General features: G+C 48.9%; 1 protein-coding gene across 1 annotated transcript in view; it reads left to right on the top strand.

Annotated features, from left to right (window-relative positions):
• The window catches only part of PLXNA4 (plexin A4), a 440787-nt gene that overhangs the window by 324173 nt on the left and 89905 nt on the right, over positions 1-26709 (top strand). Inside the window, exons 6-9 of the mRNA XM_053942305.1 lie at positions 6384-6507; positions 9675-9828; positions 12743-12842; positions 15620-15734. Coding sequence (XP_053798280.1) covers positions 6384-6507; positions 9675-9828; positions 12743-12842; positions 15620-15734 — 493 coding nt within the window. The remainder of the gene's footprint in view (positions 1-6383; positions 6508-9674; positions 9829-12742; positions 12843-15619; positions 15735-26709) is intronic.

Raw genomic sequence — 26709 nt, 5'->3', positions numbered from 1 at the left:
AGCCCGTGCTTGTTTGAGGAACGTAACCCTCTGCCAGAAGCTAGGGCTTTGTGGAGAGAGAGAGAGGGAAACCCAAGGGATGCAGCAGTGCCAGAAATCCCTCTGCCACCTCTTAGGTTCTGCGCTGCTCCAGCTTGGCCTAGAAGAAAAATTCTGGTGTGTTACGAGACCAAAGATTTGACAAAAAGTCACTATTTCTGTTATTTTATTTTGTAGGAATCAGAGAATCCCAGGATGGTTTGGGTTGAAGGGACCTTAAAGCCCATCCAGTGCCACGAGCAGGAACACCTTCCACTGTCCCAGGGTGCTCCAAGCCCATCCAACCTGGCCAGGGACAATTCCATGGTTGGGACATCCCCAAATCACCCTTCCCCTCAAGGAAAACAAGAGCTGCTACCAGACCATGCCTGCACCCCCTCTTAGATTTCAGACCCCAAATTTTTTGATCTGTTCAGTTTTTTCAGTTTGACTCTTGTGTGGCTTGCCGTGGACTCTGGCTGGGCTGGGAATTCTCAGATTTTCCCTTGGAGAATCTTCCCTTGGGCTGGGAATTCTCAGCTTTTCCCTTGGAGATGGGAGAAATGGAAAATCATTGTCTCTTACCCTGTCTTGATCCAGGACAGGGGGAACCATCTGGGCTACTCATGGTCTTCCACCTGAGACCTAAACCAGATTTCCCTGAAAGATTCCCCACATCTTCTGTAGCCTCCACCTGTATTTTTTTTCTTGGATGTCTCTATCCAACACACCTAGAAAGGAGACCACTGGAGGTGGTGGTGTGAGTGAGGGAGGCAGAGGGATAATCTGAGGAAAAGAAAGAAGGGAACATGTTGAATTTTAAGGGGAAAAACTAAAGAGAGGTGAAAAAAAAGAGAGGGAACTTTGCCCAAGCTGCAAACACACCACTGGGAAGAGGTGAGGATTGGGATAGGACAACATCTCCATCTTGCACAAGTGGAGGACCCCAGTGTGAGGGACCCTACACCACAAAAAAAGCTCAGGAATGAACAGTTTGGGGGTGGAAATGAGAATTCCAACATGAAACTTGTACCCTATCAAAATATCCCACCCTGGCCTGGTGACCTCTCCTCCCTGGTGTGGCTGGGAGTGCCCTGATGGCCACCCCCATGGGAGGGAAGGTGTCAGGAAAGGGGGGCTGAGATGATCCATCAGAGGGTGAGAGAATTTATCCCCCGAGGGAAATGTCACTGTTTAGAGCCAGAAAGGAAAACTGAAATGTCAAAACCTTTTGCAAAAGAGTGATTCCAGCAAATTACCCGATTGGAGGTGGTGGAAAGGTGTCATTTGGACTTGCTGGGATGACCCAAACCATTGAGCTGTCTCTGAGCTTTGCCATCAAACACAGATTTTTTTACGTCCCTCTCCTTCCCTGAGAACCCACCTGAACACCCAGAGTAAAAAGAAAACTGCTGTGCATCGAATGGTGAGGCTTCTCCAAAAAGTATTTATTTCTTTAGAATTTATTTCTGGGAATTAAAAATTTTGGATGGTATTTTTTTTCCCCTGAATAAAAAAAAAATTTTAAAAAAAACTACATCATGTGTTAATTGCCACTTGTAAAAAGTCCCCAAATGCTCTGTTCTGAGCAGCAATTTCTGATCAGATCCACTCTTTTGTCTTGAAATTTGGTAGTAATTACCAGAATTGCAGGTAAGACCTTTTCCATTGCCAGAAAACTGACTTTTTTTGGGTCTCACATTCAAAAAGCTGGATATTTTAGTCTGCTTCTTGGGAAATCATGGGGAAAAAAAGTAAAACAGAATCCAAATCTTCTCCTTTTTCAACCGTTATGGTTATGAGCAGACAAGGCTCGGTCAGGTGAAAAATAAAGGTCATTTTCAGGGGGGGGTCTTCACTGAGAGTCTGGGCTTGGTTTGACCAAGGCAGAAGAACACCTCCCATCCCTCCAGAGGTGGAATAGCCTTGTCCCTCTGCAGCCTGGGTTTGCAGGGTGTGGCCCCAGCTTTAGGTCCCTGATTTAGGGATTTAGTGATGATTTCTTTTGTCCAAACCAGGCTTACCAGGGCTTTGCCCTGCTCTCAGTCTGTGCCTCACTTTCCTGTCTCTGCCTGCTAATTCCAACCTCATGGAGGTATCCTGAAGTTTAATTAGCTGCAGGCAAAGCCTTCTGAGATTCTTGGGGGAGAGACACGAGAGAAGAGGAAAGTATTAATTTAACATTATTAAAATAATTGGTTGGCTGGCGAGCAGAGGGTGAGCACCAGTGGTATTTATTCTTAATGGGAGATGAGGAGGAAATAACATTCCTCATGGTTCAGTGGTAGGAGCAGCTCCTCAGTGTTTGTGCTAATGGTTTTGGACAAAGCAGGACGCTTGGAATTGTTAAAGACACAGCTGATAATGAAAGAGCAGCTGCTGGTGAGACACCCAGAGAAGTGTCGTGTCTGCACCACAATCAAAACAAGCCCAAAGGGCGGGAGATGCTCTTTTAGGGGCCTGAAGTGGAATGTGGTGCCACTGGGTGGGAGCTACACATTCCCCAGGTATGGTGTGACTAGCAGGGAATTAGGGAGTGTGGCAGTGGGAAGGGATCTTGGTGCATGGGCACCCTCGGAGTGTTGGGGCTACAGGTATTTCATTAAAGCAAATTTGGCTGTAAAAGGGGTTTTCTTCTGTGTAAGCAATAATAAACCCACCAGGTGAGAGTCACAGGAGCTCCCAGGGTGGACAATGACTGTCACCAGAGACAACAGAAATATGAGTTGAGGTCGGGGTATTTCATTATCCCTCCCTCAGCCTGGCTGCCTTCCAGGTGACCACTTTTATAGGCAGGGTCTGGAATTACTTATTTATTAAAAGTCCCATTTGCCTTTATTTACAGTTTGCTGAACTTCTGGGGCTGCCATGTCCCCTCTGGGCAGATGCCTTCTGTGACCAGATCCTTTGTCACTTTTGTTCCTGCATCTCAGCCTTCACCACCCAGGGATCTGAGACTGGTGCTGGAGTGAAAGACTTTGCACATGTTGGAACAACTTTCTCTGCTGTTTTTTCCTCTCTTTGGGGAGGGCAGAACATTTTTGGCGGTGCAAAGGAAGGCTGGAGGGAGAAGGTTTCTTTGTGTCGGGTATCCTTTTCTGCTCACCTGAACTGTAGGATCACAGAAGGATTTGGGGTGGAAGGGACATTAAAGGTCATCCAGTTCCACCCCCTGCCATGGGCAGGGACTATCCCAGGTTGCTCTAAGCCTTATGCAACCTTGGACACTTCCAGGGATGGGGCAGCCACAGCTTTTCTGAGGAACCTCTGCCAGGGCCTCACCACCCTCTGAGTAAAGAATTTTTTTGTAACATCCAACTAAATCTCCCTTCCTTCAGGGCAATCCATCACAGGAAAACCCACCAGGTTTTGCCTCTGGAGAACCTCAGCTGCAGGTGCTGGGCAGACACCTTGGGTGATGTGTGAACCCACAGGGTGCTCCAGCTTAGGATAGATAATGTGGTGATGGGAGAGGAGATGGGGGAAACCCTGGACAAAATGCTCTGGAGAAGAGCCACCATCACTCCTTTCTGCATGCACAAACCTGCCAAACCCACTGGCAGGTGGCTCCATCCCTTCAGATTTGATTCCTGAAGCAGCTGTGGTCACTCACTTGGGGTGCTGACCCCAGAGCCTGAACCCTGACCCAGAGCCCAGCTCAGCAGAACTCCCCCACCACCAGACTCCAGCACCAGGCACAGGTATTCAGAGCTTTTCCAACTGAGGAATTGCATTGAAAAAGTCAGACAGTGAAAGTCAAAAGTTAGGAAGTGGCAGAATTGAGGTCACCGTGGAAAAAAGGAATAATAACCTGTGATCCTGTAATTAAAATCTGGCTTGCAGTGTGTGAGTGCAGGCAGCAGATTTGGAAGTACAGAAGCTGCTTTCAGTCTGGCAGTCCCTAATTCCTGAGACCCTGACACAGCAGCCTTAACATTATATTAAACCCAGGCTTAGTTTGGTTTGGTTTTTCATAAATTCATTATTTGGATGACATTATTTTCACCTTTTGGCAGATATCAAGGCTGCAAGGCACATCAGTCTAATATTGAGCAAGAGTTTGGTCCAAAAAGTTAAGTGTTTTGAATGTGCCTGACCTGTAAACAGCAAGATAAAATGTGTATTATTATACACATTTTATAATGTGTATCTCAGTGGTGAGATTGGGAATACAAACCACATTCCTGGATGCTTAATCCATATCCATAGATTTGAACTGAGCCTGTTTAATTTTAGAAAATCCAGATATTTCTGTTGTGCTGCAGCTGAAGGAAATAAATGGGAGAAAACAGAACATATTGAAGAATTTGGGCACTTGTGGTTTGATTCTGAGCCCAAAAAGTTTTCCCTTCCAAGCTATTCCCAGGAGAGGAGTTCCCACACCCTGTGGAGTTTTAATAGGATTGCTGTGGCTGTTTGTTTTATGGAAGTGCTTGGAAAAAGCTCAGGTCAGCATTTTGCCTTTTGGCTCTCATGCCACCATGTGGGACTTACAGTTTTGGGGGTATTTAGTGGGCTATTGGTCCAACCCTCTGGAGAGTGCCCATTTAAAATTCCTGTTCCAGCATGTGGCACTGCCAGAGGAGATTTAATGGGATGAGGGCTCCTGGGGAACAGAGAGCAGGAGCTGCAGCGCTCCTTTTGCTCTCTCAAACCTGCAAAGTGTGCTGAGAATGGCCAAAATATCCCTTCATGGATCCTGCCTCTGGAAATACAGAACTTTCCTCTGCCAGAAAGACGGAGAAATTGGAGTTTGGAGTTGGGACGTTCACTTTATCTAGTCAGTCACTAGAGAGAAGCCAAGCCCTGAAGTTTTAGGCAGCCCCAAGCTTTGTAACATTTGCATTAACCATTTACAGAGTTTTTTGGCATGTGTTTCCATGGATCCCCATCTGCAAATCCCCATGCACAAGGCTGCAGTCTCTGCTCCAAAGAGGAGGGATGCTGAGGGGTGATCTTGGAGCTCCAGCAGCCCCCAGGTTCTCTCACAAGTGAGACTCTGAAGTCTGGGAGCGGGTGAATAATTTAACATCCGCACTTAAGTCTTTATAGCTGGTTTTAATGGGGGGTAATAGCACTGCTAATAACAAAATCCATTGAAGACACCCTGTGCAAGTCCATAACATTAACTTAATGGCAGGAGGTAATTGGCATGCAGCTGGAGCTGTCCTTTTGGATTAACCCTGTGGATTTCCAGGCAGACACCTTCCTTGGAGCAATGGCCTTGGCAGCGTGTGTGGAGTGAAATACAGATGTGGTTTATGTTAAACAAGTGCAAACCTGGGTGGAAATTTCCTGTCATTAGCCACCAATCCACTTTTCTGGGTTGTGTTTGCACCACACAGGTGAGATGAGGAGTAGTGACAGCACTGAAAACATCAACAATTAGTGGGTGGTGTGAACTTCATGCATTTGTGCAGCCCAGGTGTGAGCACACACTAATTTCACTGAGCTGTCACTTATTGGGAACACCTGAATTCTTAAGATTCAACTCTCAGCACTTCTAGTCAGCCATTTTCAAGGCATGTTGAATTATACTCTTTTCTGACCTAGAGATGGGGCAACTGAGAGGTGTTTTAAAAACTTTTATTCTATTTTTAGTCTTATGAGAAGGGTGAGGCAACAGAGATGTTATAATTCATGCCATCACAATCAGAAGCCAACTATTTCTTCATTACAAAACACTATAAGCGTTTCTTGGTCTATCCCACAAAGGCAGATGCAAAAAATTCCTTAATCTGCAGGGAAAACTGCTTGGGGGGGGTGACCCCATCCCAGAAGTGAGGTACCAGCAGCCCAGAGGCTCCACAAGTGTGCAGGAGGGACAAAAACCATGGGCTGTGCATGGCTTCTCTACAAGGACAGCCCTGCCTGAGGTGTCCCACAGCCCTTGGACAGGAGGGTTTGAAGGGCTGGGGGGTTTGGCCCAGGGAAGGTCGTGCTGGACCTGCTGTGTGGGTGGAGAGACAGAGAATTCCTGCAGCTGGGATGGAGCTTTCACCCATCACCCTCCCTCCTCTTACAGCTTCCTTGCAACTCCCCAGCCTGCTTGAGTAATTCCACAGCTGCCAGCACCAGAGTTAATGCTGTCAGGCACGCGGTGGGGCTCTTGGGAATGTCCTGTGCAAGGCCAGGAGTTGGACAGGATGATCCTTGCGGGTCCCTTGCAGCTCAGGATATTCTCCATGATCCCACGAGCCGGAGCGCGCCAGGGCGCGAGTGTGGTTTTCCACTTGTGCCGTCCCAAAGAGCACAGAGCCGACTTTGTATCCACACAAATTGCTGCTCCCGCATCCCAGAGCTGTCCCCACCCTGCCAGCCCGGCTCTGTGCTCACCCTGTGCCTGTCTGTTCCTGTTTCCCCAGCTGCACGAGGAAGGAGCGGTGCGAGCGCTCCAGCGAGCCGCGCAGATTCGCCTCGGAGATGAAGCAGTGCGTCCGCCTCACCGTGCACCCCAACAACATCTCCGTCTCCCAGTACAACGTTCTGGTGAGGAATGACAATCCCTGCCCCTCTCCTCGGGTTTAACCTGCCCTTGCAGCGTGGCAGATCCAGGGATTCAGCGGCAAGAGGTTCTCCAGACTCCGTTAACTTCCCCAGCAGCTCTTGTGGCGCAGGCAAAGACTTGCCACAGGAGGACATTTTGGCATTGGTTATTCTCTGACATTTTGGCATTGGTTATTCTCTGTTTAGAAGTCTTGGAGTGGACTAGGAAGTCCTTGTTGTCTGTGAGGGCAGGTCTGAAGGGACTCTGTGTCCTGCAAGCATTGAGTGCTGCCCTGGGAGAGGAATTGATTAATAGCTTTAGGCAAGGGACATTTTCATGGTTAGAAATTGCATTCTAGAAGAAAGCCAAGTGAAGGATGATATGAATTATGCCAGTGAGCTCCAACTTCCTATCATTTTGGATGGAAATGTCTCCTTCTAAGCCCCCAGGAAGTCCATCCTGCTCCAGCAGTAGCATGCAGAGCAGAGAGGCAGGATGCTGTGCAGAGGAACCCAAGGCTTCCAGGGCTCCTGCTGTCTCCTGTGACCTTCCACAGCACAAGGTTTAACCTTTCTGGCCTCAAGCTACTCAGTCAGCAGCCAAGGAAACCACAGAGAGAATGCTGGCAGAGCAGCAGATGATCCTGGTTGTTCCTGGGCTTGAGGCAGGAAATCTCTGCTGAAGATCTGACCAGTTTGTGGTTTCTCTCCTGACTCATGGCAGTAGCACCAGATGTGGTGAGATCCCAACATGCTCCAAGAAGGAGACAAAAACCCATTTCTCTCAGGCTACCAGTGCTCTGTCTTTTTGACAATGCTAATTTGGGCTGCAATTAAGTTGGCAACCCAGGCCCTAAAAGTTCCATCTCTAGACAAGCTGGTCATTAGCCCCACACCCTGAAAGGCCCAAATGGAATTGCTCAGCTGCCAGACACCTTCCAGGTGGCAGGTTTGGATTTCTCCAGGGATAATGAAATCAGCCTTTCAAAGCCTGCATGTCCAATCATTGCTGCTTTGTTTCAGCCTCTTAACTTTGCTGTGACTTTACTTTCCCCAGGCTTCAAACAAAACTGATCTGAGACATCTTAAGTTCTTTGTTCTTCTGGGAGTTCAAGGTTTCCTTTCCGTATTCTCTCAGTAGCTGTTGAATTCTTTCATGTTGGAATAAATCCTGGAGGACTGGCTGGCTTGGGGCGACTGAAAATGATAACAGAATAAGAGACCTTTGCCTCTGGGTTACTCCCAGGGTGAGTCAGCCCAGAGCTGCTGGGATCAGAAGTTGCCATCATCTGTTACCCTACAATCTGCATGGGCATTTTGATGGAAGTCTCAGCCCAGTCCCAGCTAAACTGGTGACCCAGCTCATCCCATCACCAGAGGCAAACCAGGAAGGGAACAAACAGAGGGTTGATGGTGTCTTTGGCAAATCTCAAATCTAGAATGCCCATGGAGGCAGAACGGGTGTTTGTGTGGTCAGCCATGCTTTTAAATTTTGGGCACTGACAGGGCCTTGGAAAATCTTACCTAAATCTGTTTCAGCCCAGGGCTGCTGCTCTGAGAAGAGCTGCTGGCTGAGGGAAGGCTCCATGCTTTCCATGCTGTCCCAGGAGTGTGGGATGTAGGACTTCTTGTCTGCTTGGGGTGTGCACTGGAGTTTGTGGCCAAGCACTGGTCTGCCCACCCAGTGTCATCTTCTGCATGGCTCAGCTTCCTCCTGCTTCATCCATGCCCAGAGGGAGATTTGTTAAGGAGGACAGATTCCACTTCTTCACTGCTAGCAGGGAGAATTAATTCAGCCTCAGTGCTAAATCCATCCAAACAACAAAACCTTTTTCTTGTTCCCCATCTGAGACAAATAAAATCACCTTCCTCACTGCATAGGAATTCCCATGGCCCCACAATGATCCTACTCTCACAAAGGCTTTGTGGCATCCAGAGCTGAGGCCTGTTTGCTCAGCCTTCCTCCCTGCTGGTCCTCAGTGTGGAAAAACAGCTCCAGCCTTTCCCTAAGTGAGGAAAACACAGCGTGTGGGAGCACTGAATGCTATGTCACCTTCTCATCCGTCCTGCTTTGTCACCTGGACAGACCCCTGCTCTTTGTGCTGCTACAAACAACACCTCAGCATGCACCTGTGTCTCCTTTCAGTGGCTGTCACCTCAGAGGGGGCCTCGGAGAGGAGGCAAGTGTGGAGAGCATCTGCATTTGAGCCTGTGCCGAGTGCTTGGCTCCAGCATTCGGTCACAAAACTGCTAAATTTACACCAGTTACCAGGTGCTGGGGGTACCCTGGGGTGCCCCTCTGTGTTCAGGCATGACCTGGTGAGTTGAGCAGGACCCTCAGTGATGGAGAGCCGTGGGACAGGACCTTTGCTTGGGAAGTTGACAGCATGACTGTGCTCTTCCAAAGCATGGACATGGTGCAAACCAGCCCTGAGATTCGTTTTCCCATGACCATGAGCTATGCCAGAGGATGTTGTGAATTCTAAAAACATGGGGATATCCTCCTTCACGGCATTTTTTCCATATGGAACCCCAGGATAGCATGAGGAACCAAATGGTTCTTCAGTGGGATGGGCAGGAGAGGTTTCTGTGCCTGTAGAGAGAGGGTATTTTTTGTGGTGGACTGAAGGCTGTAACTAGACTCTCCTCACACAGGAACTTGGGGACAGAGTGCTCCCCCCTGCTGGTGCTGGCAGAGCAGCCCGTAGAGAGTTAGACTGGAGCGCTCCAGTTTCTCTGGAGTCTGCAGAGTGCCTCTTGTGAGTAGCAGTCACCTTCTTCAGAAACCGCGGGCCCTGGGGGCCACCACAGCCCTGGAACCCACGGCTGGCTCCAAAGACTCCCTGCCTAACCTGACACCTGCATGACAGACAGCGAGCACTCCCTCCCCTGCACCTCCCAGCCGGCACTGGGACACTGCCGTGCAGGTGTCCCTGCACAGCCACCCGCCACCTGTGCCAGCATCAGCATCTCGTGCCCTCCCCTCCTCACTCGTCCCTCTCCCGAGTCGCTGCTTTCTGCTGAAGGAGGATGCTCTCTCTAGCAAGAGGCTCTTTGTCCGACCTCTCCAGTGTAATTCTCTCCTGCTGGCCCGGCTCTGTTGTTTGGCTGAGCGTTCTCTCTTCTCTCTTTTTCTGCCTCTCCTTCTCTCCCTCCGTCTTTGCCTGCAGCTGGTCTTGGAGACCTACAACGTCCCCGAGCTGTCAGCAGGAGTCAACTGCACCTTCGAGGACCTCTCGGAGATGGATGGGTTGGTGGTGGGCAGCCAGATCCAGTGCATCTCTCCAGCTGCCAAGGAGGTGCCCCAGATCATCACAGAGAATGGTGAGTATCCCACAGCTCCTCCACCACGCCTCTCCCTCCCATCCTCACCCCACACCCTGCGTCTGTCCTTGATGCCTCGTGAAGGCTGAGCTAGAGAAGAGGCTGGGCAGAGCTAAAGAATAAAGCAGGGGTTTATGAAAAGGATCTCCTCCATGGATCCACCTTGGGCAGCACCAGAGCCCAGCCAGGGCTGCACCCAAGATGAACCAAAATGGTCCCAAAATGCACAAGCGCTCCTGGGGGCTCTCACTGGGATCAGCTCTGCTCCATTTGCACCTTGCAGTTCATTGTCCCATTCCAGCTTTAGCCCATGCACTCCCATCCTGCTTGTTTTTCTCTCTCCAGCCCACGCTGTTTGTGCTCTTGGGGCTGAGATTTGGATCATTTGTCCTTGGTGCCCAGCTGGAGCAGGAATTGTTTTGTCTCCCTGCTCTGTGCAGAGAGCTCGCCATCCCATAATATGAAGCTCAGACCCACACACTAAAGCAGCTCAGAATGTGAAAAATATAAAAGCTAAAACCTGAGGCATCATCCTGCATCCTCACAAAGCAGGATTTGGCTCCTGAGAGCCTGAGGAGAGGGCATGGAAAGCCCTGGGAGCAGGAGGGATGCTGGAGCTGCACAGCAGCACATCACGGCACGAGCTGTGTGAATGTGGGAGCGTTTCAGGAGTGCAAGCCTTGAGCTGCAACCACAGCACCTGCACTGAGGTGCTCCTCTGTGTGACACGAGGTGTTTGCAGGCTGCCACCGAGTGGCAGTTGCATGTATCCAGCAAAGACAAGACGTGGATGTGGGATATTCCCTCTCCTTTTGGCCAGGCTGGAGTTACACACGAGGGATGCAGGCCCTCAGCACATCCAATCCCGTGTAACAGACAGAAATTCCTGCAGAGCTGGACAATCCTGTCTGTAATTTCACCCTGCTCTTCCCAGATTTAAGTCTGTGTGCTCAGCTCCCTGTCTCAATTCCTGGCCTTTACTGCTTTCAGCTGTTCTAGGTTTGCTTCTGGCTCCTTCTCCCAAAGTAGAAAAATGCCTTGTCTCCAAGGGTGCTTCCCCTATCCACAACTTCCTACACTTTTTTCTTTCCCTTTTCCAACAAACTTTCTGGGTAATTTCAAGAACTCCTGTGGCTCATTACAGGGATTTACTCTATAAACCTTGACCCTGCTATCACCCCCGTGAGACACAGAGAGGATGCTGCCAATTTTTATCCTTGGCTTCCTGTGAAAATTTACTGTAAAATTTGCCTCTGGGGATGCTCAGACCCCAGAAAATGAGGTCACCATCACCTCTGCTCTCCCTGAGCTGCACACAGCTGCTGTGCTCTCCTCTGCAGTCCCGAAACAAGCTCTCAGGAGGTTGTCACCACTTTCAAGTCCCACTGAGTTATCAGTCATGTTTGCTTACCAAGACAGGCACCAGAAATTCCTTCTTGGTATGGACATCTGTCTCAGGCCAGGCTATCATCAACCAGCAAACAAAAACAGCAGTGAAAGGTGGAGACAGGACAAGAGGGAGAGATTTATCTGCTTTCAGGGCACCTGCAGCTTGTCTCAGCTTCAGAGCTGCTGCTCTGCACCTCTGCAAAAACCAAGTTCTCCCCACAGTGCCAGAGGCTGGATTTGAACCAAAGGATGTGTGACTATCCCACCTGAGGCCATCCAATCCTCATATCCTGGTTTAAAACACCTGCAAGGCACTGGCAAAGTCGTTAAATATGGCAGAGCAGAGGGGCAGCAGGGCCAAGCACTGGCAGCAAGATGTGTTCAGTGAAGTGTGTGGGGTGTGTGTGCCCCAAGGTGGGTGGGTGAGCACGAGGTGCTCGTTGTGACCCCTTGTCAAGTTTGCTCTGGCCTCATTGATTAATGAATCTTTCAGGTGAGGAGGAAAATTATGCAATTATAGACCAGTTTGGGTTGGAAGGGCCTGAAAGATGATCTCATTTCAACCCCTTGCCATGGGCAAAGACACCTTCCACTGTCCCAGGTTGCTCCAAGTCCCGTCCAGCCTGGCCTTGGACACTTCCAGGGATCCAGGGGCAGCCACAGCTTCTCTGGGCACCCTGTGCCAGGGCCTCCCCACCCTCAAAGGGAATGATTTCTTTTTAATCTCCCATCTAAATCTGCCCTCTTTCAGTTTAAGGCCATTCCCCGTTGCCCTGTCACTCTGTGCCCTTCTATAAATAGCAGGGAAAGGGCCACCCAGGTAAATCCTGAATTAAACCTGGGTCACTTCCCCACCAAATTACTGCACCCACTGATTGCCCTCGCTGAATTGTGGGAAGAAGCAGCAGCTGACTGCCCAGCTTGGGAGCAGTGGGAAAAGGGATGGGGAAATGGTGTGGAGGAGCTGAGGTGAAAAGGGAAAGCTACAGAAATGGCTGGATCCCTCTGGAAGTGCAACGGATTTCACATCTCTGACACTGACACGGGTTCTTTGCAGCCACAGGCTGAGGGGAATGGAGCCTGGGGTGAGTGGGGTGAGTGAACATGGAAGGAATGTCCACATGCCCTTTTTTCCTGGGAACTTTGAGTGAACCAGCAGTACAGAACAACTTTAAGGACAAAATTATATTTTAATGACCTCCAAATTCCAGACATCTGTACTCATATTCTTTGAGCTTGGCTTTCCTACTTGATGAATTCAGTCACCACCTTTTTGAAATTAGACCTGCTGTCACCCTCCAGCCCAGACTCTGCTACCAGGCACAATAATTTCCAGTGGCAAAAATGTACTGTACCTGAGGGAGAACTGGGCTCTAGAAATATTTTATAACCCTTTCTGCATCTACTGAGGACAGCCCAGCCAAGGTGCTGTGGGACAGCTCCAGGCTCAGGCTCAGGCCTGGCCAACAGGGCTGAACTGGGCTAACAAAGCAGTCACACCCTGATGTGCCTATTTTATCCCCAGGTGACCATCACATTGTCCAGCTCCAGCTCAAGTCCAAGGAAACGGGGATGACCTTTGCCAGCACCAGCTTCGTTTTCTACAACTGCAGCGTCCACAACTCGTATGTCCATTTCCTTTGGTCCCAGTTTCTCGTGGGCACGTGTCCCTCAGGAGGGTGTTAAAGTGGGGAGGTGACCAGGGGCTGGGGTCACTTGTGTGGTGGGTCCCTCCTGAGATGGCTTAGAGTGTGGGGACCACTTTTTCTGCAGGCAGACCATCAAATTAGCAGCAATTTGCCACAGAATTGAGTCAAAACTGAATTGTGCCCTCAGCACACGCCCCCCTTTTCTTCCTATTTTTCATTTTTTTGTGGATGTCTGGCTCCTCATATGCACCTCCAACCCTCATCCATGCTGCCAGTCCCACCAGCGTCGTGCCCCAGATGGTTAGCATAGACTTGAACCCTCCAATCTGGAAAAATAAAGCTTGTGATTCCTGCAGGATGTGCACTGAACCCAGCTGATTCCCTCAAGACCACGTTACCCATGATGTGAGAGCCTTCCCTGCCTCGCACCCCATTTTCCTGGGGTTTAGCTGCCACCCAGGGCTGCTCAGGAGCCGCCCCAGTGGAGCAGACCCACAAATCCCTGCAGAAAGATGTCCTTGCAGCAGGCTGATCCACCCCTGAGCAAGGCTGAGTGGCTCTGTCCCCACCACTGAGCCGTCAGAAGTGCCAAAAGCAGATAATTACTGCGGCTCAGCAATTCACAAGGAAAGGCAAATCTTATTTCCATGTTCCTGCTGCTTTGACAAACAGTGTCAGAAAGCAAGTGTTGAGGGGGGAGAGCAGCAGAGATGGTGCTGTTAAATATTTATGGCATGTTTTGGTTTCTTACTTGACAAACTATAATACGCTATCCATTTTTAATTCGATGTATCAGAGCAAGCACTTGTTACCAATTTGAGGGATAAGCTGCTGTACCAGAGCTGAGAGTGGATTGGGGTTGAGCAAGATTTCACAGAGACAGGAGAGAGGGGGTTGTGTCAGCCTGTTGGGCTCACACAGAAGCTCTGGAGTTTTTCTCTCCCGCCCATTAAAAACCCGGTGGCGTATAAGGATCAGGAAAATTTACTTCCCTGAAGTCTCCTCAAGGTACCCTCCAGGTACTGCAGCTTCACAGAATCATAAAATTGTTACGTTTGGAAAAGCCCTCTAAAATGGTTAAGGTTGGAAAAGTCCCTCTAAGGTTGGGCCCTCTAAAAGCCCCACCTAAAATTGTTAAGGTTGGAAAAGCCTTCACAGAATCATAAAATTGTTAAGGCTGGAAATGCCCTCTAAGATCACCAAGCCCAAGTCAACCAGCACCACCATGGTCACCATTAAACCTTGTCCCCAAGTGCTTTTTAACACTTCCAGGGATGGTGACTCCACCACTGCCCTCGGCAGCCTCTTGCAGTGCTTTACAATCCTAATATCCAATCTAAACCTCCCCTGGCACATCTTGAGGCAGTTTCCTCTCATTTTGGCACTTGTTACCTGAGACAAAAGCCCGAGCCCCCCGACTGTCCCCTCCTGGCAGAGCCACAGGGTCCCCCCCGAGCCTGATTTCTCCAGACTGAGCCCCTTTCCCAGCTCCCTCAGCCACTCCAGACCCTTCCCAGCTCCATTCCCTTCCCTGGACACTCTCCAGCCCCTCCAGGTCTTTGTCATGAAGATCTCCAGAGTGTGAATGACCGGGACTGTGCAGAGAGCTGGGTTTGGTTGCTGCTGAGCAGACATCACATTAAATTTAAAGGGAAGTGTGATGTAGGTCCAGCTAGTGCTGTAACACAACAGGGGAGGTGTTTGCAGCTCTGACTGCACAGCCCCTGGGGCACAGGAGAGCAAAACCTTGTAAGATGGAGGGAATGGCTCTTTCCTGCACCCAGAGTAGGTGATGCCCTGAACATGCCCTCTGCTTCCCAGGTACCTGCTCCAGTAGTCTTTACTTCTCTTCTGAGATGAAAAATATGAGTTAATATGTTGGCAGGAACCTCATCACCCTGATCAGAACTCACACCAATAAACCTGTGGGACACAGGGGGTGAAAATTCCCTGCTTCATCTTTGGATTTCTGGCTTTGGTACATCCCAGTTTGTCTCTGGCCTCTGGGTCATATGTGGGAGAATTAACCAGACTGGATTGTTGGTGCTCAGGGCAGCCAAAATACAATAAATATTTATTATTCCTCTAGTTGCAATGACATAAATGCAATCTAAATTATTTAATCATTTGTGACATTTGAGATGCCAGTGACAACCAGCTCGGGCCAGAGCAAATCCAGCCCCATCCTGCTGGTGTTGGGTCCGTGCAAAGCCTGTGTCCTCCTGCAAAAGCAATGTTTTCCAGGCTGTACTTCCCTCTGGGAAAGGCTGTCGGTGATGCCTTGGACTGGCTGCCTAGAACAGAGGCTGGACAGAATTAGAGAATAAAGTGGGGATTTATTAAAGGCCTTCATTAGATACACCCTGGGCAGTGCAAGAGCCTGGCAGAGGCCACACACAGGAGGGACTCTGAGTCACTCTGAGGTTTTTTTGAAGATATAAGTTTGGTCTATTTGCATATCAGGGGTTAATTATCCAATTACAGCTTCAGGTGATGAAGTCACATTCCCCCACTTTGCTCCTCCCAATTCACTTTTGTTTGTACTTTTGGGGCCTGAGGCTGTGAGGTGCCCTTGGTTCTGGGGCCCAGAGGGATTGTTCTGTCTGCCCAAACTGTGAGGAGAGCTTACAAACACTGTGTGGAGTTCAGAGCTACACACTAACGCAGTACAGGATCTGCAAAACACAAAAGCCAAAACTTCAGGCCTCATCAGGACCCGGCTGGCCGAGTGACTGCTCTCTGTGTTGTTGCAGGTGCCTGTCGTGCGTGGAGAGCCCCTACCGCTGTCACTGGTGCAAGTACCGCCACGTGTGCACCCATGACCCCAGCTCCTGCTCCTTCCAGGAGGGACGAGTCAAGATGCCTGAGGTAGGCACGGGCACAGGGAATGTGCCACACATCTGGGATGCTCAGGGCTGATGTCACCTTGTCAGTCCACAAAGCCTTTTCCACCTCCAGTCCCACCCTTTCCCTCCTCTGCTCGCCCTCCCCTGTCCCTCTGCAGGGATCTCCTCTCCCCTCTGCTCTGCCAGACCCCCAGGGACCTGCTCCCTCCCTCCTGCACACCATGGGCAGTGTAATGTGGGAAATGAATTTGTAGAAAATTCTCAAAGCCTGACAGAAGGCTGGAGTAGGACAGACATTGCTGAGAGAGAAATGGAACTGGAAACAAGTTTCAAAGGGTGGCCTTGCAAATCAGACTGGAGACTTTGGAGAAATAGAACTGTGAAAGATGCATTGCAGTAGGACCCACGAGGGGTGATTTTAGAGCATTGGCTTTAAGGCATCAACAGCATGGTGTGGCTAAAGCTGACAGACCAAGAAACACTTACAATGTGTTGTAATTAAGAAATAATTGGCTTCTGATTGTGATGACGTGAATTATAACATCTGTATCGTCTCACCCTTCACATGAGACTGAAAATGGAATAAAATTTTTTAAAATGCCTTTCAGCTGCCCCATCTCTGGGTCAGAAAAGGGCATAATCCAACAGTGTGTGACCTTGGAAACTCATCACAAACTCCTGGCACCAGAGATCTGGGAGGGATGGGAAACACTGGTCGTGCCTCTCCTCCAGGAGAGAAGGAAGTTACCTACCCCAGACCACTGAGACCTGGGGAGGATTTAGGGCTTTGGCCACGGATTCAGTAGATTCCAGCTGTGTTTGGAACACCTTTGGGGCTTTGTGGGTTTGGTGCCTAATGGCAGATGCATCCAACTGCCCCCCAGATTGCCACTGACAGAGCTGAACTGGAGTCTTAATGCAGAGCTGCAAATGCTGCCTGGCTGGTGTTGCAACCAAGGAGCCCTTGCAGGCAAGGAGAATACAAATAGGAAGGCACTTAATTCCTTCCTGGTCCCACATGTAGTGTCTTTATACTCCCGTGACATTGCCATTCCCTCCCACCCCTTCTGTAAATGCTGGTTGAGCTGTCACATTTGTGCTGGTTGAGATGTCCTGCATCAGACGTCCTGACCTGCTCTGGCACTGGGAAAAGCCATAAATACTCATGAGTTCTCCATCTACCAGGATTCAGGATTTTCTGTAGAACTACTGGAAAAACGTGCTGAGGAGATGGAGGGTTTTATGCCCTGAGCTTGGTAGTGGAGGGGTGAGGAAAGGCAGCCCAGGGTTATTCCAAAGCCTTGTCACACTTTGGCCAGTCCTGCTGGCCACAGATTTCTGTCCCATCCACTTCAGGCACTGTGGGAACCTAATTTTCTTTCTGGGACACTTTGTCTCAGTTTTCCACTGTGCAATGTCACCACCAGCACCCCTGCTCTCCTCTGGTGTGCCTCGTGTACCAAGCACAGGACTCACCTTCCCAGCTCCCACCTCTCCAAAGTTAAATTCCTACTAACCTCAGTGGATCTCCTGATCCACCAGAAAGGAGATCATGAGAATTATCCCAGTTTCTTAGGGAAGGGAAAGGGGATGGCACAGCCACTGCTCTTTACTTTGTCCTCTCCGAGGTGTTGCTCTGCAGAACTGGGGAGGAGGCAGGAATTTATCAAACTCTGCCTATTTTTAGCTTTATCACCTCTCTTCTGTTTCTGAAAGATGTCTTCTTCAGGAAACAGCTCCATTCTGGGGGGCTTTGCCAGCAGAGTTTGCTTTTCCTCTCTTCTACCCCCTTTAACAGAGAATTCCCTGCTAAGCTTTGTGTACTCCCTTTCTGATCTTGTAAAAGGGAGATTTTCATGGCAGCAGGAAGAGGCACAGACCTGACCTTGGAAAACCACAACTGATCTACAAGGCAATGACAGCACCATGGATGTTACACTGGTATTGCTAATGGGGGCTGCAGCATTTTTTTGCCTTCTCTGGGCACAAATGGGATCTCATTCCCCTGGGATACAACATTTGGAATAATCTGCTAAGCTCAGGAGCTGGTTTTGCTGTCTGCTCCACAGAGGAAGGACTGGAATGACAAAGTCTGCAAGGATAAAGGGCTTGCAACTCCCAAAACTTTCAGAGCTTTCTTTGTGCCTGGCAGTGTGAGAAATGCCCTTCAGCTTCAGGGTTCTTCTCATTCCCTCTGTGTGTTTGTGGCTCTTAAGGGCTGGGGAAGGATGGCATCACAAGTGCCCTCTGACAAACAGATTTACAATCACTCTGTGGCCAGAAAGGTTGTGGTTTTTTGTTTTTTTTTTTGTTGTTTTTTTTTTTTTTTTTTTTTTTTTTTTGTGTGTGGTTTTTTTTTTTGTTTTGTTTTGTTTTGTTTTGTTTTTTTTTTAATGGCACTTTGAAGGACTATCTATCTCCCACACTTCTCTTGAAAGCCATCTTCTCACTGACTCACCGCTCTCACCAAAACTTCCACTGCCTATTTTTTACTGTCACCTGAAATTCTATCATTTTCTGTCCTGTGCACTTGAATTGATTCTCTGAACAATATAAACTACTCAGCACCTTGAAGAAGCCAAGCCTGGCTCCTCACTGCCAGCCCACACCTTCACCTGGTTCCTGGTGATGCCACATGTCTCACTTGGTTGACAAGACCCAGGTCTGTTCCCATCTTCAGCAGAGCTCAAAGTGCACCCTCACCTTGAGTGGCTCTATTTTCACTGGCCTCTCATATCCATTCTCCTTTCAGTCCTTCCCTCTACCAGCATTTGGAGGCCTGGAGGATGAGGAGAGGGAAAGCTTTGCCACCACCCAGGCATGAGTACCTGCTAAGTAAATCTTGAGGAGGTGCTGATGGGAAGCATGGGGTGGTTGGACCATCCCGTTTGCTGAGCAGATTAACTCAGACATCTTCCCAAAACAAATATTGGTGTTACTCTGTCACATGGACCAGAAATGCCTTCCCTCTGGAGCCATCTGTGTTGGCACACCAAGCCTTCACCCTCCCCCTCACTGTGGCCTTCACCTTCTCTTGCTATGCCCACCCTCAGGTGATTTTTTTTTTTTCTCTGTTTGCCTGTACAACCTCTTGTCATCCTGTGGGAAAAGACTTCCCGCTGTCCAGATGGCCTGGGCTGCAAGTGGGCTCATTTGGGCTGGCACCCCTCACCCCTGGGCCAGTCTGGAGTGCTCTCAAAGGAAGGTTGTGCCCTTGTGTCCTCCTGACTCCATCATTTCCTTAGGACGCCTCACAAGTTTTTGGACTCCCACAGGCTCAGCCTTTCATCTAGGCCTTATTCGTGTTCTCTGAGAGGCTCTTGGGGTTTTTGCTTGTATTTCCTTGTTGTATGAGTTGCTGCTTAGTGCAGGATGCTGGATGGACGTGAGACTGATCCAGAGAGACAGCAGAAAGGCTTTGGCTGCGACCCACATTGTCCAGAAAATGCTGTTACCTGCCATCCAAGGGCAGCCTTTGAATCGCCTTGCTGGGATCAGCCAGCCCCAGGCTGGGAATGGCAAAACAACCAGAGATGAAGAAAGGACAGAAAATGCCTGTTCCCTCACCATCAGCTCTGAGATATGACTTTCTTACCTGCTACTTGTCAGGTGAATCAGTTCTGTCTGTAACAGATCTGGATCAGCCACTCTGGGAGCTTTGGGAAAGCCCAGGTTTGCTCCAGTGAAGAGCTCCAGCTTAGTCATAAAGCAGGAGTATTTATGATTATGGCACTGATCTTAATCACAGAGGGTTCATGATGTCCCCAAATGATTTGTAGAAGAAATATTTCACCTTGGCGTGTAATTTCCCTTTACAGCAGGTTTTTGAAAGCCAGGCCCACTCACTTGAAATATACTGAGTGACTTCTTGCTTTAGAAAGGGGAGCTGATATTATTGTTACTGAGGCAGAAGGGAAAGCACGAGGGAAAAAAGGACATTTTAATACTGGAGTGGATTGTTGTTGCTGCTGTTGTTGTTTTTCCCAAAGAGCTGATGGCAGAAGTGGAGAGAATTAGTTTCAGAGACAGAAGGGAGTGGACTTCTGGGGATTTTTCTTTGTCATCCTGGCTCTGCTTTTGACATCTGCTGCTGACCAGAGCTAAAGTCAGCGCGCAGGCTCAGAGTCTGAGCACAAACCATTGCGCTGCAGGTTCCCACTCTGAGATCAACCCTTACCTGACACAATCCCCAAGCAAGAGAGCTCAACCACTTCTTCTGCAAGTGGGCAAGACAGTCAACGAGAACTGGGGGGAAACTGAGGCAAGTGGTGTAAAACAATGGATTTGAGGGTCTCCAGTGTGACAGGGGTTGTAGAAACAGCACCTGTCTCCTGATATCAATTACCCAGTGCTGATTGCCTCATCTGTCTTGTCTCCATTCAGATATGCTCTGATCCAGGGAGAAGCTTTCATGTCAACGTTTCTGTATAAGGAAGGGATGCTGGGATAGCCTGCTTGAGTTGATGGGATAAAGGACTAAATCTTTTATTTGTGCCTTTTTCTCTACGATGAACATTATCTTGTTCCAGGCCTAGCAAGGATTTTAGCTTTGTGTAGGGGAAAAAAGAGGGGGGGAAATGGCACAAGCCAAAAGCAAGCCTAGATAACAAATCTGTTATTCACGAGGTTTAACAGATACATAATAATTTAATTACCTTGAAGGAGGTTTTCATCTTTCCCTGCTCAGCCAACATGTGCGTGCGTGTGTTTTTCTTTCTCCCCCAAACAAGCCTTTCATTAAAAGGATTTTCATCTGTGCCTAAAAAGGGAAGAGAAGAAAAGATCTCACACCGAGGTGTTTTATGTTGAGTTGTACGTGCTAATGACAGCAAAGCCCACATAAAAGGAACTGCTTCAAATATTCATTTGTCAGGAGTGATGGGGAGCCCTGTGAGCTGCGTGCTGGCGAGCAGCTGCTGAGGAGCAGAGCATGGCTTTGCTCCTGCCTTGGGCCAAATCAAGAGCTGTCCTGGTGGCCTCCATCACCTCTGCACTGATTTAGCTCTGCCTGGCTGCTGGTCCTTCCTGGGGAGGTGTTTGTTGGGAAAAGGGGTGGAAGGAAGAGGGGGAAAAGAAGGTGGAGGGTGATGGTGCTTGAACTGACAGGAATCTAAGAGGCATTTGGATAATGTCCTTAATAACAGGCTTTGAATTTTTGTTAGTCCTGAAGTGGTCAGGAAGTTGGGCAGGATGGTAGTTGTAGGTCCCTTTAAACCGACAATACAATATTTTATTCTGTTCTGCTCTATTAGGTCCCTTTGAACTGAAAACCTATTCTATTCTATTCTATTCTATTCTATTCTATTCTATTCTATTCTATTCTATTCTATTCTATTCTATTCTATTCCATTCCATTCCATTCCATCCCATCCCATCCCATCCCATCCCATCCCATCCCATCCCAATTTATTTGTTTAATATCCATGTCTCCTCATCATGGACTTTGCAGTAAACTCAGCAGTGCCATCCCATCCCATCCCATCCCATCCCATCCCATCCCATCCCAATTTATTTGTTTAATATCCATGTCTCCTCATCATGGACTTTGCAGTAAACTCAGCAGTGCCTTCCCCATCCTGCTGCTCCCTCTCAAACTCAGAGGAGACTTTGCCCCAAGGCCTCCAAAACCCAGACAGGTTTCCAGGCCCTCCAAATGTCCTGGTTTTGTCCTTTTTTCAAGGTGCAGAAGGAAGTCACAGCACCCACCTGCTCCCAAAATGCACCCCAGTGAACTGGGTGGCTGCACTGGGGAGGGGACAGAGGACCTGCTGGGCCATCGGGTGACCGTGGCCAGCTCCTTGCTCCCTTGCATCAAAAACCCTTCTGATGATGCACCTTCAGCCATTGCTGTGGCAACTGCTCGGTTTTCATCCCTCTCCTCTTTCCAGCTTCACTTAAACCATCTAGAGAGGCGACTGCTGGAAGCCTCAGCACGGGGAGAGGAGAAAACCCAGCCCTGCCCAGATGAATGCGCCTCTCCTTTCTCAAGGGCTGCAATGACAGCTCCAGCCAGGCCAATCCCAGAGCTCCAAACCCTTTCCTGGCTGGTCAATTATCCCTTCATTTATGCTGGCACCTGTCTGTCATTAAGGGCAGGGTGTGAGGTGGAGTTTCTATGGCAACTGCAGGCAGCGTGCTGGGGAAGGCAGGGGTGATGCCTTGAGAAGGCTGACCTAGAACAGAGTCTGGACAGAGCTAAAGAATAAAGCAGGGATTTATTTGGAGGCCTCAACATATCCACCTTGGGCAGCACAAGGGCCTAGCCAGGGCTACACCCAAGATGAACCCAGAATGGTCACAAAAATGGACAACCAGTAATGGGGTCTCTCACTTTTATAAGTTCTGCTCCATTTGCACCTTGCAGTTCATTGTCCCATTCCAGCTTTAGCCCATGCACTCCCATCCTGCTTGTTTTTCTCTCTCCAGCCCATGCTGCTTGTGCTCTTGGGGCTGAGATTTGGATCATTTGTCCTTGGTGCCCAGCTGGAGCAGGAATTGTTTTGTCTCCCTGCTCTGTGCAAAGAGCTCACCATCCCATAATATGAAGCCCAGACCCACACACTAAAGTAGCTCAGAATGTGAAAAATATAAAAGCTAAACCTGAGGCATCAGGGGCACTGTCAGCTACCCCATGCAGATAGGATCTGCACACATTTCATGGCACCTGCAGCACAGGGGGTTGGTGTTTAGCATCTATTTCACTCCTAGAAGGGTTTCCAAGCATGTGTGATGGAGTTTGGTCTGCTCTGCATCATATCCAGGGAAACCAGGGGTAACCCAGGGTGAGGCTGCAGCTGGTGGTTTGGATCCAGCTGTGCTTTGGGTTTCCTGGTGGTTTGGCATTTCAGGCTGTGGCATTTCAGCCCCCATCCATCATTACAGCACTTTCCCAGAAAAGGAGATGTGTCCTGTAGTGGGTACATCCTCTTCAGAGGGGGTGCTTCAGATAATGATGAGAGGAAATTAAATACAGAAAATGGAGGCTGGACAAAAAGCTCCCCCTTGTTCAGGGAGTCTTGTTAGAGCATGAAAATGCTGCTCAGAGCCAGTGTCAGAGGCACAGGTTTGATTTCAGCAGATGAGAGTTGTATTTCTGACTCTGAGTTGGCTTGGACACGTTCACCTTTCCATGCCCCTGATCCCCTCACACCTTCTGATTTGGGTAAGCACTTCCAGTTAATAGGTGCTTGTACCATCCTTAGTTCCTGGAGCTGTGATCTCACAGTGGGGGCTGCTCGTGAGAAGCCTTTGAGCACGTACAAACAAATGAGATAATTTGCTGTTGTTTGCCAGTCATGGTGACTTGTGCTGAGGTGAAGAAGAAGAAAAATGTGAAGAGGCTTCTTCTGTTATTTTTGGGTATCTTTTGCCATCTCTGAGCCTTTCTGTCCTGCAGTCAGCCAGCTGGTAGGGGAAAAGGCTGGTAACTTGTTGAATTTCTGCAACAATTAGAAATTGAGCATACATCTCAGTAAATTTCAGCAGAGTTTCAGAGATGTATTAATTCTTAGAATCATAGATTGGTTTGGGTTGGAAAGGACCTTAAAGATAATCTCATTCCAACCCCCTGCCATGGGCAGAGACACCCCCCACTATCCCCAGGTTGCTCCAAGCCCCATCCAGCCTGGCCTTGGACAGGGATGTGGCAGCCACAGCTTCTCTGGGCAACCTGTGCCAGGGCCTCATCACCCACAGAAGAAATAATTCCTTCTTAATATATACCTTATCTGTCTAATATCTAATCTATTTCTGATCATTATGGTGATGGATCTTCAGGAAATCTGTCCTGGTGCACAACAGCTCCATCCTTCCTCCTCTCATCAAGACCTCCAACCAAACCACCAGAGGATCTGAGAAATGATGGGAAAGGGATTTTCTGAGAGCAGTACATCCTACCTCAATGCACATCTTGTTTTCTTAGAGCTCAGCCTCACCTTGTGAGTGACTAATCAAGGACCTGCTCGTGTGATTTCGAGGAGCAGCTCAGGGAGCTTGGTTGGAATGAGAGATACAAGAAACATCTGACACTCAGTACCGTGTCCCTGCTGTTTTTCATAACAGCTGGGCTGCTCATCTTTGTCATGCAGGATTATCTATCCCACAGGACAGGGTGATCTCAGAATGCAGCAGGGTAATGCTCATCTGTCCCCGCCAACACAGCATCCTTGAAAAAACACCGGCAAGAGCTTATGTTGTTTTGAAAGCCTAGCTCAGTGCAGTGCTATTGTAATGCCTCAAGTGGCTACAGGGTTTTCTGGCTCTCTGGATATCTGTAAGGACTGCTGGGATCCCTGTGGCACCCCGCAGTCTGAGGGAGGAAGGACAATTCCCCATTCAGACAGTCCAGGGTGATGTCTTGGCTTGGAAGAATTTGCTTTTCTCCATTGTAGCATCAGCTGCATTCACTGCTTTGGGGGCTGGCCAAGGAGAAACATTCTCAGGATGCTGAGGCTGCAGATAAGAGGTGAGGCTGGAATGTGTGTCCTGCCTCTGTTGGGGCATCTCCAGGAGTCCACACCCTCCTTCCCTGCCTGCTTTTTGAGCATGAGTCCATTTGCTTTGGCTTGGGTGTTATCTCATGCTGCCGTGGACCTCGGGGAGGGAGGGGATGATAAGAGCTGTGATCTCATGGTCCTGACCTTCCCACTGTGGAAGCCGAGCTATGATGATTCCCTGGGCTTCTGTCCTGGTTTCTAAAGGAAGTGGGTTTGCATCAACGTGACCTCTGTGCAACCTCCAGCCCATCTGTTCCTCTGTCTCCTCCATCCACTGCCAAATTTACTGACCATTCTGGGCCTTGTTGGGCCAAAGTCTGGAGCTCTCAAAGTTCCAGACAGTCTGGAGTTCTCAGGTTCCTACTGCCTCTGTAAAAATGCACAGCTTTAGAGGAGAAATAGATTTTCAGTCCTCTTAGGAAGAAAGCACTACAGCTTTGGCTCAACCCTTGTTAGACCCCAGAAATCCCCATGGGAGAGTGTTGTCATGGGAATGCCTCCCACTTCTGGGGAATTCTTAGCTGGATAATGTCCCTTATGTGTGCCAAACCCATTTCTTGGCACTGGTTAATAATGAACTTTGTTGAGGAGTGACAGGTCAATGCCATTACTGTAGAATCAGAGTGATGTGGGTTGGAAGGGACCTTAAACATCATCTACTTCCAACCCCTCTGCCATGGGCAGGAACATACATGGAAGTTCTTGTGGACTTCTGGTAGAACTCCTTATAGAAGGACAGAAGGCTGGCTGGGAGGAGTGCAGATTTATATAGGCATAATTAGAGAAGGAATTAATTACTGTTTTAAGAGCTGCCTGTGCTCTGCTCCATGCCTTCCACATCTTTGCACAGTCCAGTTTTTCTGTGTGAGTTGTTTGGAAGAACTCTCTTACTAAACGAGGGTTTGTTTTCCTTTAACAAAAGTCAGATTGCCCTAGTCAATATGTGCTTTTCTTGTCTCTTGCACACACACCACTTTCCTCAATGCATATATTCATATTATTTATGACTTCCAAGCTCAGGAAGCATCAGGACTGAGGCTGCTCACACATCCCCAGTAGCCTCTTTCCAGTGAGCAGATGGACCTCATGACAAAACCATTGACTATTTTTGTCACTAGTCCACTCCCCTAATCCGGTGACCAGAAGGCTCCTGCTCTCTGGATCATTACTTCTCCTTCTGAGAGTGTGTCAAAGCAGCAAAGGGCTGAAAGAAAGCTAATGTTGTGTCTCTATTTAAAAAGGATAAATGTGGCGCTTGGATAATTATGGCAGCCTGACCTTGATCCTCGTGAAATAATGGACCGGCTAAGAAAGACTCTATTAATAAAGAATTAAAGGAGGGTAAAATCATTAATGTTCATCAGCAGTGATGTGTGGACCGACTTCAGAGGCAGAACAGTCCTGGGTTAGGATCAAGCTCTCAACAGACCTGGGTCATTTCCCAGCACTGCCTGCATGGCCTTGGGGGAATCACTTTGCTCCCAATCACCAGGAGTGGGCAGTGAGCCATGGCAGGGAAGGTTGGTTATCTTCATTTAGATCCTGTTTTTGAGCAGCCACTCTCTGGTGATCAGCATCACTCATCACTCCCCAGCCTTCACAGCACCAAGCCCAAGGACCGGGCAGATGAGCTGATGATCTCCTGTCCATCAGTGAGGAGGCTCAGCAAGAGGTCTCCCAGAGAAACTTTGGATGTCCCATCCCTGGAAGTGTCCAAAGCCAGGCTGAAGCAACCTGGGATAGTGGAAGGGGGTGGAACTGGATGATCTTCAATGTCCCTTCCAACCCAGCCCATTTTATGACCTGCTGGTCTCCCTCCAGCTGTGGCATCTGTGCCCTAATCTGCGCAAGCCGCCCCTGAAATGTGCAGCTGCCAGAGTGCACAGAGCTAAAACAGGGCCAAATCTTTTCCCTAGCCTAGCCACCAGCCTCCAGGCCAACCCCCTTTTGCCAGGCACCAGAACCCCTAGCAATGCCTGACAAAAGAGAGCTGGAATTTGCTCCTGAGTGTGTGGCAGACTGTTAAATAGAAAGAGTTTCTTAACTCTTAAATAGAAAGGAGCCACCAGAAGTGACAGAGATGCAGGGACTCAATTATTCCTTTGTTGTCTCTGCAGATGTTTACACTTCCCATAAATCCTGTTGCTTTCTCCTCATCAGCTGCCTTTAAAGTTCGGAGCATTTTCTTCATGTATTATTACTTTTGCTGTGCCAATAAATAAGCACACCATCAATCAAACTAACAACACTGTAAACTTAGGAAGTGCAGATAAAATATATGGTGCATTAAAAAATTCGTTGACCGGGTGAGCTTTTTTCGGAGCCAGTTTGATTGCTGCTGGTGCCGATGTAAATTTGGGGGAAGTATATCCAGAAATTTATGGAGCTTGGATTCCTGCCTACAAGGCATTGACCTGATTCCACTTTATAACATAATAACGTTCCCCAGCACCGTTTGTGTAAATTTTAAATATAATTTTTACGACGCTGAGAATTAGTGGT

The sequence above is a fragment of the Vidua chalybeata genome, chromosome 5 (genome assembly GCF_026979565.1).
Source record: "Vidua chalybeata isolate OUT-0048 chromosome 5, bVidCha1 merged haplotype, whole genome shotgun sequence".
NCBI classification, from domain to species: Eukaryota; Metazoa; Chordata; class Aves; order Passeriformes; family Viduidae; genus Vidua; species Vidua chalybeata.
Note: the sequence above shows the minus strand (reverse complement) of the source record. Positions and strands in the feature narration are given on the sequence as shown.